Genomic DNA, 15020 nt, shown 5'->3' with positions numbered 1-15020 from the left:
TAAAGCACATTGAAAAAAAAAAAAGTCATTTCATTCTGAGATAGAGAAATAGACAGAAGAATAGATAGAAGAATAGATAGACAGACAGAGGGATAGATAGAGAGTCCCTGTGAGCACACTCTGCATTTCTCACGGTCGGCAGTGAGTTCACATTACCGGCCGTGGGAAATGCCCTGTGGTTACCTCTGCTGTCTCGCTGCGAGGCTGCATTCAGCAGTGTCTGTGTCAGTCGCGGCTGTATGCAAGCATCGCAGGACGCCGGAGCTGTGGATTACGTCGGAGCTTTGTTTCGGGAGGGGTTAATAAAAGGGTGAACGAGGCTTATTTGTGTTTTATTTAAAATAAAGGAGTTTTCGGTGTCTGTGTTTTTTCACTTTACTTACAGGTTGATTATGTCAGCTGTCACATAGACGCTGCCATGATCAAGCCTGGAGTTAATGGCAGTGATCCGCCGCCATTAACTCCTTATTACCTGGATCGCCACTGCATCACGGCATCTTGAAGAGCTGGGGACACTCCGGTACTGCCACATAATGCATGCGACAGTCCCGGGGCAGCTGCGGCTGATATTCTCGGCTGAGGGAGGCGGGGGACATTAACCAAGCCCCTCTCCCTCCCCAGCCTGAGAATACCGGGCCGCCGCTGTGTGCTTACCTCGGCTGGACGGTAAAAATACGGCGGCGCCCACGTGTTTTTTTTTCTATATTTCCATTTGCTTTCTATGTGTGTTCTATGTCTGTGATGTCTGTCTGTGATCTGTGTGTGAGTGTGAAGTGTGTGTTTACTCTCTGCTCCGCTTCCTCTTCCTGTCATAATGACATCACTTCCCTGCAAAACCGCAGGCAAGTGAAGTACATTACCGCAGGTAAACCGCGAAATACCACAGGAAATAACGCAGGAAAACGCAGTGAACCGCACAGAATTTGCTGCCTGCGTTATTCCCTGCGGGATTTCATGATTACATTGGAGTGAAATCCCGCAGCGACGTGCGGAAAGAATTGACATGCAATTGTTTTTGCTGTGGGAATCCTGCAGCAAAACATGCAGCTGTCAAAATCCGCCCAGTGCGCACAGGATTTTTTTTTCCCATAGGTTTTGCTGGTGAATCACTGCAGAGATGTTATGAACATTTTCTGCAGCAAATCCGCAGAAAATCTGCGGCAAAATCTGGTAAGTGCGCACAGGGCCTTAAACTCACTTAACTGCATTTTTTTCTCAATTGAAACAAACTGGTTTTAACATCAAAAAGCATATACAAAAGTTTAAAACACCAATGTAGCATGCTTTGTTCATTGCCCCTCTTTAGTAGTGATTTATATCTAAGTTCCCTTCCCCCGGTCTTATACTCACCCTCCACCATCTCCTATCGCCGCTGCTTTGGTCAGTCCTTTTCACTTTATGACTTGCCAGCAGCTCCAATGTTTCATCTAGCAGCCGGAGGTCACTCATCTATGCGATCTATTAGATCTATCTATCTAAGTCTATGAGGGTCTCGTTCTGGTACTCATAGACTAAAGGCCCTGTCACACACAGAGATAAAGCTGCGAAAGATCTGTGGTTGTAGTGAAATTGTGGACAATCAGTGCCAGGTTTGTGGCTGTGTACAAATGGAACAATATGTCCATGATTTTACTGCAACCACAGATCTGCCAAAGATTTATCTCTGTGTGTGACGGGGCCTTAACACTGAGAGCTTGTAATGTAGCTTCTCACTTCCAGCCAGTCAAAAGTTACAGGAACAAGATAGTGCCATGTGACCAAAGCGGCGGTGATAAAAAGATGAAAGATGAAAATGCCGGAGGATGAGTAAATGACCAGGGGCAGTGGACTTGGGTGCAAAGCACAACTCCAGAGCTGGAAAAAAACAAAATGCTGGACTGGTGCTTTAAAAAAATGCTTTAACACTAGAAGTCCCAGAAATTTCAAGCTCCCCCCTGAAGTCCCGAAAAAGGGTCAAATGACCCTTAGTCCAAACTGAATAGAACTAACTAGAAACTAAATGGCTAAACTCAATGGAAAACTGTAAATATCGCTTGCGTGCGGTGTTCAGTCTCCCTCACAATGTGTAATAAGATCATGTGTATGCTCCCGAGCTTTATCAGCACATCAGGGAGGCAGAATATCATGCAAGATTTACAAGAAGCCAAAGGAGACGCTGATCTAGAAAATTATGTCAATCACACACAAGGTGGCATGTGTATAAGATGGGGGAGGACTACTCATTGACCCTAAGGATTGGGAATGAAAATGAAAAAAAAATGATTACCCTCTTGTTAACAATGTTGTTTTAGTCTTTCAAAACACGTTTTGCTCAATTGTATCTGGACCATATCATGGAAGTCAATAGTGAGTTGTGCACATGCGGCCACCTCTCCGCCGACACCGGCCACAGGCAGGAAGAGTGGTCAGGGGGTCCATGTTCTCAAGACAGATGGATCTATTGATGCACATCAAATTGCCCCCTTTTTTTTTCCTTTTTTTATGAAATGATTCTTTTTTTTCCCACATTCACATTTCTTTTACCATTAGACTGGTCTCCGGAAGTTGTTGAGCTTTGTAAAAAGTATCATAATGACACTGTTGTGGGTATTGACCTGGCTGGAGATGAAGGCCTAAAAAGTGAAGTCTTCCCTGGACATCTACAGGCATATCAGGTTTGTATAATCTGTAGATAATATGTGATAAATATCTGCTATTTACAGTATATAACACAGTTTCTTGGCTGCCAGCTCACAGGAGAAGGTGCCTAGCATTAGTGCAGGCCTATGCAGAGCCCAGTGCGGACGGGCTGGTGAGCACTGTGACATTAAGTGGTTTGCCGGCATATTGGAGGGAGCAGGAAGGAGAAGTTTTAACACCAGATTAACAGGGGGTCTGTTCAGTGTTTTTTCAGCTAGCTGGTCCAACTACAGCCAAAGTTTGGTATGGTGGGCGGTGGGCACAATCAAAGTGACAAAGAACCTTAGTGAAGTTATGCAGCCTGGCTGCACTGCTGTTGTCACTGCTGTTGGGCCAGAGTCATTGGACCGGATGATCCAAAGTCCCCGAATGGCGCTTTATAACCAGGCCCTGTTATCAACACAAGATGTAATGAGCAGTTATAGAAAGGGTTAAGCGGGCTTTACACACAGCGACATCGCTAGCAATGTCGCTGGTGAAAGCACCCGCCCCCGTTGGTTGTGCGTCACGGGCAAATCATTGCCCGTCGCGCACAACATCGCTAGGACCCGTCACACGTACTTACCTGCCTAGCAACGTCGCTGTGGCCGGCAAACCGCCTCCTTTCTAAGGGGGCGGTTAATGCGGCGTCACTAAGCGGCCGCCCAATAGAAGCGGAGGGGCGGAGATGAGCGGGCCGAACATCCCGGCCACCTCCTTCCTTCCTCATTGCGGGCGTCCGCAGGTACGGTGATGTTCCTCGTTCCTGCGGTGTCACACATAGAGATGTGTGCTGCCGCAGGAACGACGAACAACCTGCGTCTTGCAACAGCAACGATAATTGGTATTAGAACAATTGGTCAACCATCAACGATTAGGTGAGTAATTTTGATCGTTAACGGTCATTCGTGCGTTTCACACACAACGACGTCGCTAACGAGATGGCCAGATGTGCGTCACAAATTCCGTGACCCCAACGACATCTCGTTAGCGATGTCATTGCGTGTAAAGCCCGCTTAAGAGTATGTTCACATGGAGGTTTGTGACATGGATTCTTCTGGCTTAAAAAAACACTTTGCAGAAAAACATTCCTTTATTAATGTATATTAAAATATTTCAAGACAACACAAATTATTGGATCAAATATCAAAGATTCCAAAAGGAAACAAACTTACTAGTGCACAAGTAAGGGAGGAGAGCTGTATATGCCCTAAAATAAAGTCTCCCTTCTGTAGTGTAAGGCATATACAGCTCTCCACCCTTACGTGTGCACTAGTAAGTTTGTCTCCCTTTGGAACCTTTGATATTTGATCTAATAATTTGTGTTGTCTTGAAGTGTTTTAATATACAGTACAGACCAAAAGTTTGGACACACCTTCTCATTCAAAGAGTTTTCTTTATTTTCAGGATTCTGAAAATTGTAGATTCACATTGAAGGCATCAAAACTATGAATTAAAACATGTGGAATGAAATACTTAAAAAAGTGTGAAGCAACTGAAAATATGTCTTATATTCTAGGCTCTTCAAAGTAGCCACCTTTTGCTTTCATTTGCACACTCTTGGCATTTTCTTGATGAGCTTCAAGAGGTAGTCACCGGAAATGGTTTTCCAACAGTCTTGAAGGAGTTCCCAGAGATGCTTAGCACTTGTTGGCCCTTTTGCCTTCACTCTGCGGTCCAGCTCACCCCAAACCATCTCGATTGGTTCAGGTCTGGTGACTGTGGAGACCAGGTCACCTGGTGTAGCACCCCATCACTCTCCTTCTTAGTCAAATAGCCCTTACACAGCCTGGAGGTGTGTTTTGGGTCATTGTTCTGTTGAAAAATAAATGATGGTCCAACTAAACGCAAACCGGATGGAAAAGCATGCCGCTGCAAGATAGTGTGATAGCCATGCTGGTTCAGTATGCCTTCAATTTTGCATAAATCCCCAACAGTGTCACCAGCAAAGCACCCCCACACCATCACACCTCCTCCTCCATGCTTCACGGTGGGAACCAGCCATGTAGAGTCCATCCGTTCATCTTTTCTACAAAGACACGGTGGTTGGAACCAAAGATTTCAAATTTGGACTCATCAGACCAAAGCACAGATTTCCACTGGTCTAATATCCATTGCTTGTGTTCTTTAGCCCAAACAAGTCTGTTCTTCTTGTTGCCTGTCTTTAGCAGTGGTTTCCTAGCAGCTATTTTACCATGAAGGCCTGCTGCACAAAGTCTCCTCTTAACAGTTGTTCTAGAGATGAGAAGGTGTGTCCAAACTTTTGGTCAGTACTGCACATTAATAAAGGAATGTTTTATTAAGGTTTTTCTGCTAGGTTTGGTTTATACACCTTCTGATCTTCTAGTTTAAAAAACACTTCTAAAAGTGACTTGGTTCTTGGTTTTGGAGATTGTGTTAGAACACTTATTTATTTTTTAATGCTGCCTTAATGTGCTTTTCATGGTAGTTTTTGATACTTTTTTATTCTGTTTTTGGAATGTTTCCTAGTCAAAATCCTTGCCAAAACTGATTTCAAGCTTACAGTGTTTTACAAGTGGAAAATGTGCCAAAGACTTGTTCTTGGAAGAAAAGCGTGAAATGTGCCTTTATAGGTTTTCTCAATTAAATGAGTGGGAACTTGTTGTAAGCAGATTAGAAACAGTTTTCTGTATGTGGATTTTGGTACGATATATGTAAGAGCCACGTCAAATCGCTCCATCTGAACGTAACCCTTAGGCGGGCTTTACACATTGCGACATCACTACCGATATATCGTCGGGGTCACGTCGTTAGTGACGCACATCCGGCGCCGGTAGCGACATCGCAATGTGTAAATCCTAGGTGCGAGGATGAACGAGCGCAAAAGCGTAAAAAATCGCTGATCTGTGTCACGTCGTTCATTTCCATAATGTCGTTACTGCTGCAGATACGATGTTGGTTTTTTTTCGTTCCTGCAGCACCACACATCGTTGTGTGTGAAACCGCAGGAATGACAAACATCTCCTTACCTGCGTCCACCGGCAATGCGGAAGGGAGAAGGTGTGCGGGATGTTATGTCCCGCTCATCTCCGCCCCTCCGCTTCTATTGGCGGGCCGCTTAGTGACGTAGTGGTGACGTCGCTGTGACGCCGAACGCACCTCCCCCTTGAAGGAGGGATTGTTCGGCGGTCACAGCGACGTCGTCAACAAGGTATGTGCATGTGAAGCTGCCTTAGCGATAATGTTCGCTACGGCAGCAAGCACCAGATATCGCATGTATGACGGGGGCGGGTGCTATCGCGCTCGACATCGCTAGCAATTGCTAGCAATGTCGCAGGGTGCAAAGCCCACCTTAGACATTGCTGGGTCAGTGTTAGCCATGGCCTGGTGAGCAAGATGAGCAGATAGGGAGAGACCGACTGCCCTGAATCCCGGAAGAGAGCAGAAGAAAATTCATGACTACAAAACTCCCATCTGGCACAGAAATTATAGGAGAAATTACAACACAGGGAAACATACATACTTAGTGATTGGTGAAAACCTATGAGGTGCGTTAAAAGGGGGCAGCAAGTGACCTCTCAATTACGCTCAACAGCTTAGTAGGACAGGCAAAATCATGCAGCCATCTGACTGGTGGATCTTCTTGCGTATAATAAGGTCTCCAAAAATCTATTGGTTTTAGTTATCAGATGATCATTAGAGTTTTCTGACAGGAGAGCACCTCTGACGGATGGATGGCGGAGCTCTTCCACCCCTCAGGGTGTTATTAATTAGTGCTGGATCCTACCTGCCCCATTAATTTGTCAGCTTTTAGCCTGGAAGAAGCATGTGGGGAAAATATTCAGTTTAGGGCCCCATTTAAGAAAAATAAAACTTGTCATGGCTGGTGGGCTGACATTAATTGACCAATTTGTACACTAAGTACCTTCATTTTACAACTATATTCTATAAGGCATTAACACAGGCTGCTGTATTCTTGTGCTTTAATATTATGCATTCACAGCTTGCACCTGTTCACACTTTATTCTGTTAGCAGGTGCAGGTCAGTTTTTTGTACATATATTAGATCGAAAACCTAGAAATAAAAGAAGTAGAAGTCCATTAGAGCAATTGGTGCAAGTCCACAGGTTGTAACCCGACTCATCTAGTAAGAAAAAAAACACAGGTAGCGCTCCAAACAATATAAATTACAAAAAGATGTGGTTTATTGTTAAAGTGATAACGTTTCGGATCCTCTAAGGCTCAGTTTTGATGAACCGAAATGTTGCCACTGTTCACATGGCCAATAAACCACCTCTTTTTGGCATTTGAATCATTCAAATTTCAAAGATAGAAATTATCATCATTACATGTGACCATTTACTACTGCATACAATTCTTTCTCTATTATTATAGGAGGCTTTAGGAAGTGGAATACATAGAACGGTACATGCCGGGGAGGCCGGGCCGGCATCTGTGGTGAAAGAGGTACGGACTGGACTATACAGGGTTCTCCATCTTATCTAATCTTTCGGATGTCACTAGAGGAGAGCATATAGGATATAGTGATGACTTGGCATATGAGGGTCCAGTTGGGGCATGGAATCCCTGAGTGATGTTGCATCTTCTGTACTTAGGCTGTAGAAATGCTGAAGGCTGAGAGAATCGGACATGGCTACCATACTATCGACGATCCTGTGCTGTATAAGAGGATGCTCGAGACGGACATGCACTTTGAGGTATGTATCGCATATACTTTCAATTACAGTGCTACTTCTATTCTATTATTATGGCATATGATGGGATTTTGACACACAGTGCTGCACATCAGCCCTCCATTATACAGTAATCTACTGTTACCCCTATCCCTAATACACACATAATCCAGCAGAATGGACATGTTACACAAATCTGTAAAGAGCATCTTTGCACATAAACATTTTAATACCTTCGTGGTCTGCCAGTTTACCTGCCAGCAGTCTCTTCTCCATCCTGTGCTCCTCCAGGCTATTCCTGTGTTCTTCGCTGCCAATGCTGTCTTCTACACTGCTTCACTCTATCTTGGTTCACACTCCTACAAAAACTTAAAGGAGCTGTCCTTTAAAACAAGTTATTATCACCTTTCCTAACTTGCTGACTGGTTGGTGTCAAACTGCTGGGACCAATGCTGATCAATAGTAAGAAAAATATTCGCAATGGGGCACTTTTCTCCCCGTTACAAAATGGAGCAATGGTTTGGGCTCTTTACCACTGCTCCAGTCATCCTGCACGGGGCCGCCATAATAAGACAAACAAAGCATTTGGCACCCCCAAATAGAGCAACAGTTGTTCATGTGCACTGCCACTCTGTTTTTAAGGGGATAAAAGTTCCCCATCTGCATATCCGTTTTGGTCCCATTGGTCGAATCCATACTCATCAGCAAGTTATCACTTCTTCTATGGATAGGTGAAATTTTGTTTTCACTGGAAAACCCCTTTAAGTCTTTTTAGGAGACCAGAACATGGTGAACTCTGCAGTATCCTACCAATAACTAAGTGTTCTTGGCTTTAAAAAAGACTCTCCTCTTTCGCTTTTTCCCTAAGCAAGGTCTATTAGGTTCCGCTATGTGCTAAGGTGTTCATCACACTTTCCAGTTACTGACCTGCTGTGTTAATTTGACCTACCTGCCTACGGCATCGGAACAAACGCAACTTATGCGCTGTATGCCTAAGATTTTTGCCTGCTTAGTACCTTGTCCTGGCGTCTACTTCTCATCTACATGCTGATGGAGACTTCTCCAGAGGGAGTTGATGTGGAGATACCATGTGGGAGATATTTTCAACTCCCTTATGTGGATTACTTCTGCTTACTTAATAATTTAGAGCTGTACTAAATATTTTAATGACCATGTAACGTAGCACAGGGCAGTAGTGATTGGCAAGGGTTAGACTGCGGATGCCATGAGACACTACATGAAAACTGTAGTCCTGACCGGGTGCATGGACTTGTGTGGTGCAGGACATACTTTCAAGCTGGACGCAAATTGCAGTTGCCTTTGACAGGCCAGGACCAGACCACAGTGGAAACTGACAAGGAGACTAGCGGTTCTTAATAAACAGCAGTCTTTTACTTAACAGTTTCCTCAGTCTATTTGTCACAACTCTACATATTATTATAATTATTATTTATTATTATAGCGCCATCAATTCTATGGCGCTTTATATGTGAAAGGGGTGTACATAATAGGGACAAGTAGAATAATCATAAACAATACAATACACAGATAGGTACAAGAGGACAGAGGTCCCTGCCCGCCAGGGCTCACAGTCTACAAGGGATAGGTGAGGATACAGTAGGTTAGGGTAGAGTTGATTGTGCGGCGCTGTATCAGACTGAGGGTTACGGCAGGTTGTAGGCTTGTCGGAAGAGGTGGGTCTTCAGGTTCCTTTTGAAGCTTGTCAAGGTAGGCGAGAGTCTGATGTGTTTTGGCAGAGCATTCCAGAGTATGGGGGAGACACGGGAGAAATCTTGGATGCGATGGTGGGAAGAGGAGATGAAAGGGGAGTAGAGAAGGAGATCTTGTGAGGATCGAAGGTTACGTGCAGGTAAGTACCGGGAGACTAGGTCAGAGATGTAGGAAGGAGACAAGTTGTTGGATGGCTTTGTATGTCATGGTTAGTGTTTTGAACTGGAGTCGTTGGTCAATGGGAAGCCAGTGAAGGGATTGGCAGAGAGGAGAGGTCGGGGAGTAGCGGGGGGACAGGTGGATGAGCCGGGCAGCATAGTTTAGAATAGATTGTAGGGGTGTGAGACTGTTAGAAGAGAGGCCACAGAGCAGGAGGTTGCAATAATCCAGGCGGGAGATATAAGGGCATGTACTAGGGCTTTTGCAGCTTTTTGGGAAAGGAATGTACGGATCCGGGAAATATTTTTGAGTTGGAGGCGGCAGGAGGTGAAGAGGGCTTGGATGTGTGGCTTGAAAGAGAGATCAGAGTCTAGGATTACTCCCAGGCAGCGAGCGCGTGGCACTGGGGAAAGTGAGCAGCCATTGACATTGATGGATATGTGAAGTGGGGGGGTTGAGTGAGGAGGAGGAAAGACAATGAATTCTGTTTTGTCCATGTTCAGTTTTAGGGATCGAGCAGAGAAAAAGGATGAAATAGCAGACAGACATTGTGGGACATATAAGATAGCGGGTACCCAACCTAAGCACATCTTCAGTTACACAGCCTGGAATCAGGCACAGTTCCAGTTCTATTTGGGCTGCTTCCGATATTTCTGGATTTAGGCTTTATAGCACAACCCTGCCACACACAACAGCAGTTTCTGACTGTCCTCTTCCCTCTCATCGACCCTACATCTCCTTCCCTCACATAGAAGAGGTTCCAGGGAGTCAGAACAATATGGCAGCTGTGGAGCAGCAGGCTCCCGGACTCTTCTGCCTCATCTCCCCGGGGGGGGGGTTCAGGGGGTATGGGGGTTATGCCATAGTGAATAGCTTTAGGCTCACAGCAGCTACAAGTGGGCCTGCCCAGGAATGTCACATTCTGTCACAACAGACAGACTGTTCACACCAAGTACAGGCACTCGTGCATGACAGTGGGTTTGATATATTTAAATACACCTTCCCAACTGCTTGTTTTCCATCAATTCTCCTCCCTTCTCTAGCTCTATGAAGCCAGAGCTGTCAATCAAGGAAGATGAGAGAATGGAGATTGTGGGAAAACAATCAGGTGGAAAGGTGTATTTAAATGATTGCCCCCACAATGATGCACGAGTGCCTTTACTTCGTTTTCACAACATCCTGTTCTGATAGAGTTTCTTTAAAGGGTCTGGCCATTCGTCCATACTCTGGCTCCTTCAGTATACAGCCGCTTGTCCGAAGATAGGTCTCTAGCCCTGCAATTGTTCCATCTGATGCTATAGGGTTTTTCAAGGGATCACGTTCTCTCAGTCCAGTGTCAATGTGGTTGCCACGAGTTATCCACTACATGCGGACCTGACTGACTTGCACGTCCGTACTAGTCTCTAGTGGATCCCTTTCTAATGCTTTAGAAGGAAACAGTCACTTACCTTGGAGACTACCTCCTCCCTTTGCGGGCTAGTCCCACAATTAACTAATTCTGCCTCTGCAGTCTGTTGCTGGGCGGACCTATTTCATCAAATGCCCTACATAACATTTCTATACATCTTACCTATCACACTGGTGATAGGTATAGACCTTATCCACTCTACATATTGTGCCTTACATTCTATTGCTATGCTTTACACTACCGTTGCACTATACAAGGAAACATCATACTAAATTACAGTTCACACAATACATTATATAAAAAGACATTATTCATATTACATTACAGCAGTGCGGTTGGTGTCTTCAGGGAGTAAGGACGAGAATACCAGTCCACCTTCTTACAATTACATATTAGCATGACTCCTAAGTAGTGTTGCTTCCTTTCATTGCCTTTTCTACAAACATAGAATTGTCCTTTTTTGCAGATGTGTCCTTGGTCAAGTGTCATTACCGGTGCATGTGACTCTGACTTAACAAAGCATCCCCTCATCCAGTAAGTGCACTTACACTTCAGATAATGGAGCTGGTAAAATTAAGTGACCGATCTCTGAACAGGTCCGACTAATGATAGGAAACCATGATAGACCTTCAGATAATATTTTGACCACATAATAATTTTTATACATGTTGTCCTACTCCAAGCTGTATAGGTTTGAGAGCCAACTACCAATTAAGTAATTCAGGTGATGTGCATCTCTGTAATGAGGGGGGGGGTGTAATGACATCAACACCCTATATAAGGGGTGCTTAATTATTAGGCAACTTCCTTTCCTTTGGCAAAATGGGTCAGAAGAGAGATTTGACGGGCTCTGAAAAGTCCAAAATTGGGATATGTATTGCAGAGGGATGCAGCAGTCTTGAAATTGCTAAACTTTTGAAGCGTGATCACCGAATAATGAAGCGTTTCATGGCAAATAGCCAACAGGGTCGCAAGATGCGTGTTGGGCAAAAAAGGCGCAAAATAACTGCCCATGAATTGAGGAAAATCAAGCGTGAAACTGCCAAGATGCCATTTGCCACCAGTTTGGCCATATTTCAGAGCTGCAATGTTACTGGAGTATCAAAAAGCACAAGGTGTGCCATACTCAGGGACATGGCCAAGGTAAGGAAGGCTGAAAAACGACCACCTTTGAACAAGAAACATAAGATAAAACGTCAAGACTGGACCAAGAAATATCTTAAGACTGATTTTTCAAAGGTTTTATGGACTGATGAAATGAGGATAACTCTTGATGGGCCAGAGGCTGGATCAGTAAAGGGCAGAGAGCTTCCCTCCGACTCAGACGCCAGCAAGGTGGAGGTGGGTACTGGTATGGGCTGGTATCATCAAAGATGAACTTGTGGGACCTTTTCCGGTTGAGGATGGAGTGAAGCTCAACTCCCAGACCTAATGCCAGTTTCTGGAAGACAATTTCTTCAAGCAGTGGTACAGGAAGAAGTCAGTATCATTCAAGAAAAACATGATTTTGATGCAGCCATCAAAAGAGCCACGTCTGGCTCACGAGCCATAAGTTCCCGACTGCTGATCTAAACAAAGAGAAATGTTATATACTTCACCTAGACTTGCCAACAGTCTGATTTTGCCAGGACAACCGTACTCAGGAAAGAGGTAGCACTTGTTTAATTGTATCTAAAAATGAGACTTTTAGGCATTCTTGACTATTTGGGGATGTCCAATGAGCTGAGCTTAAATATTCTGGGGGTTTAACATTGGTATGTACTGAGAACAGAGCCAGAGGTCTAGAGAAGAAGCTGCAATGGAGAATCTGGCTATACTATTTTTTTTTACTACAAATTTGTTTTGTTATTTGGAAAAAAAAGAAGTTAAAATTAAAAAAAAAATAATAATAATAACACCTGTTTAATGACTCACATTCGTTAGTTTAGTGGTCCCCGACGGTCTCTGGTTCCCTGCAATAATGACATCATCTAAATCCATGCGACTGCTGTGGTCAATCACAGGACTTAGCGGTTATGTGCATGTACGGCAGAGGACCACTGGAGCCATGGCACTGGATCTTGGGGGGATAGAAGAGATGACTAATGAATTTCGATTTTCCTTTTCTTTAGATTTCAGACAACCCCTGTAAATATCATTATAAACCCATTGTCCAACAGGTCTCGTCCTACTTTAGTTTTCCTTAAGTGTAGCTGGTGTTACAGTTAGTTAACCCTGTGCACACATAGACGTTTTTGTGTGGGGTTTTTTCTCACTAGGTTTAAAAAAGATGGCGCCAATTGCTCTTTGAGTAATGATGGACCCCTTCCACTTAATGCTGATTTGGAAAATGATTATAACCTTGCCAAGACTTACATGGGGTTCAGTGATGAGGATTTTATGCGGATGGTAAGTATATTCATACTTTCTACCCTTATTTTTATCTAGTGAAGGACTTGTATGATGTTGGGAAGCTTTTCACTATGAAGAGTTTTTTTGGAAATAGAGAAACATCAGTGTGTTCCCCACAGACCCCTGCATTCTCACATTTGAGAACAAGCCGTAGATCAAAAAATCCCGTAAATGAGTTTCCCCCTGACGCAGCAATCCTCATTGTCTTGACAACGTGCAATTAACAAATGTTTTTCTTATTCTTCCCAGAATATCAATGCTGCCCGCTCTTGCTTTTTACCTGAGGATGAAAAGAAGCAACTGCTTGGTGTATTGTATGAGGCGTACGGGATGATTGACCTGTAACATTAATTTTCCATAATAAAAATTGAAGCATTAATGACTTGAGGACTTTCCTTATTAATTAAGAACCTAGCAGAGTGTAATATGGTACTTTATTAATACCTCAATGACGGCACTATGGAATGGGTCTGGGTGCTGCATCCACAATGCAGGTGCAATCAAGCTCCTTAAAATCCACCAAAAGGCCCAATTCACAAGTCAGACATTCCTTATTTATGCCTATGAGACTGTTAAGTTCGGGTGAGGAGAACAAGGACTGGTCTGGACATTATGATCCATGCTTGAACTGTGAATGTCGGACATGTGAAATTAGCCTTAATTGAGCAATAAAATGTATAATCTAGAATTAATGGATGTAAATTGATGAAACCTTCAATACAAATACAGTGGAACCTTGCTTAACGAGAACAGTCCGTTCTGGGACTGTGCTTGTTAACCAAGTTACTCGTTCAGCAGAGCAAGATTTCCCATAGGAAATCATTGCAATGCAGACAATTCATTCCACAACTAGTTAAATGTCCCATCCTGGTGCACTTTTCTGTCATTCCACACATGCACAAACGCACACAAACACATACAAACACACACAAACTCACACACACACAAGCATGCACGCACATATTATGCTCACCTTACCTTCCGTTCCATCGCCGGTCTCCTGGGACTTGCTGTTCTCCGGTGCGGGCCGTGTATCGAGTAACCATAACGACAAGGGAGGAACTTCCTGCCAGAGCGCTGACGTCAAAGGCAGAGCCGCTTGCCTCTGATTGGCCAGCGCGCTGCCTTTGAGTAGCGGTGACAGGAACCAGGAAGTTCCTGCTTCGTCGCTATGGATGAGTATGCACAGCCTGGAGTAGAGCGTAGCGGCGAACTACAGGACCCAGGAGGCCGGCGATGAAACGTAAGGTACACATATATGCTCACCTTACCTTCCGTTCCACCGCCGGCCTCATGGTACTTCTAGTTCGCCGCGAGCACGTCGCGATGTACCCGGGAACTACAAGAACCATGAGACCAGCGGTGGAACGGAAGGTAAGGTGAGCATAATACTGTATGTGTGTGCGTGCGTGTGTGTTTGTACGTGCTTGTGTGTGGTTTTTTTTGTGGACTGCAAGTGCAGGTCAGAGCGTGGTGGATGGACGGAACTGGAAGTGTCTGAGGTGAGGATTTTGCTCGCAGAGCAAAGCTTTCTCGTAAACCGGGTTACAAATTTACAGAAAGCTTTGCTTGTTAAGCGAAATTCTCGTTAAGTGGGTTACTCGTTAAGCGAGGTTCCACTGTATATTAAAATATTGGGAAACTCCCCAAAAAAGTATGTGAAGCCTCCTTAAGACACCTATCTTGGGGTATAGATGTCTTTCCCATTAAACTCCAAGTTGAGTCTTCCATAAACATTGCTAAAAGTCATCCCAACGCAACAATTTTGGTGGAACTCTCAACTGTCTTATGTGTATGCAGCACAGGTCATCCAATACTTATATTTTTAGGGGATGATAAGTGGCTGCCAGTGGTACCTAGTAGTGGGTTAAGATGGCCAAAATGATTAGGTAAAAATGGGCAAACGAAAGCACACATGTTGGTCAAACAATCGTTTGGTGATGACCCCAAACACAGATGATGGTCTACACTCGCTATGTTGAACATCAGTTCAGTGTAGATCACTGGTATGACCTTGA

General features: G+C 44.2%; 1 protein-coding gene across 1 annotated transcript in view; it reads left to right on the top strand.

Annotated features, from left to right (window-relative positions):
• LOC142310349 (adenosine deaminase-like) overlaps nt 1-13384 on the top strand; it is a 57863-nt gene extending 44479 nt beyond the window's left edge. Inside the window, exons 6-11 of the mRNA XM_075347868.1 lie at nt 2530-2654; nt 7015-7086; nt 7236-7337; nt 11078-11145; nt 12870-12999; nt 13252-13384. Of these exons, the coding sequence (XP_075203983.1) occupies nt 2530-2654; nt 7015-7086; nt 7236-7337; nt 11078-11145; nt 12870-12999; nt 13252-13347 (593 nt within the window). The 3' untranslated portion in view covers nt 13348-13384. The remainder of the gene's footprint in view (nt 1-2529; nt 2655-7014; nt 7087-7235; nt 7338-11077; nt 11146-12869; nt 13000-13251) is intronic.
• The last annotated feature ends 1636 nt before the right edge of the window (nt 13385-15020 follow it).

Source organism: Anomaloglossus baeobatrachus, chromosome 5 (assembly GCF_048569485.1).
Source record: "Anomaloglossus baeobatrachus isolate aAnoBae1 chromosome 5, aAnoBae1.hap1, whole genome shotgun sequence".
Lineage (NCBI taxonomy): Eukaryota > Metazoa > Chordata > Amphibia > Anura > Aromobatidae > Anomaloglossus > Anomaloglossus baeobatrachus.
The sequence above is the reverse complement of the archived record's forward strand: the minus strand, read 5'-3'. Positions and strand labels throughout refer to the sequence as shown.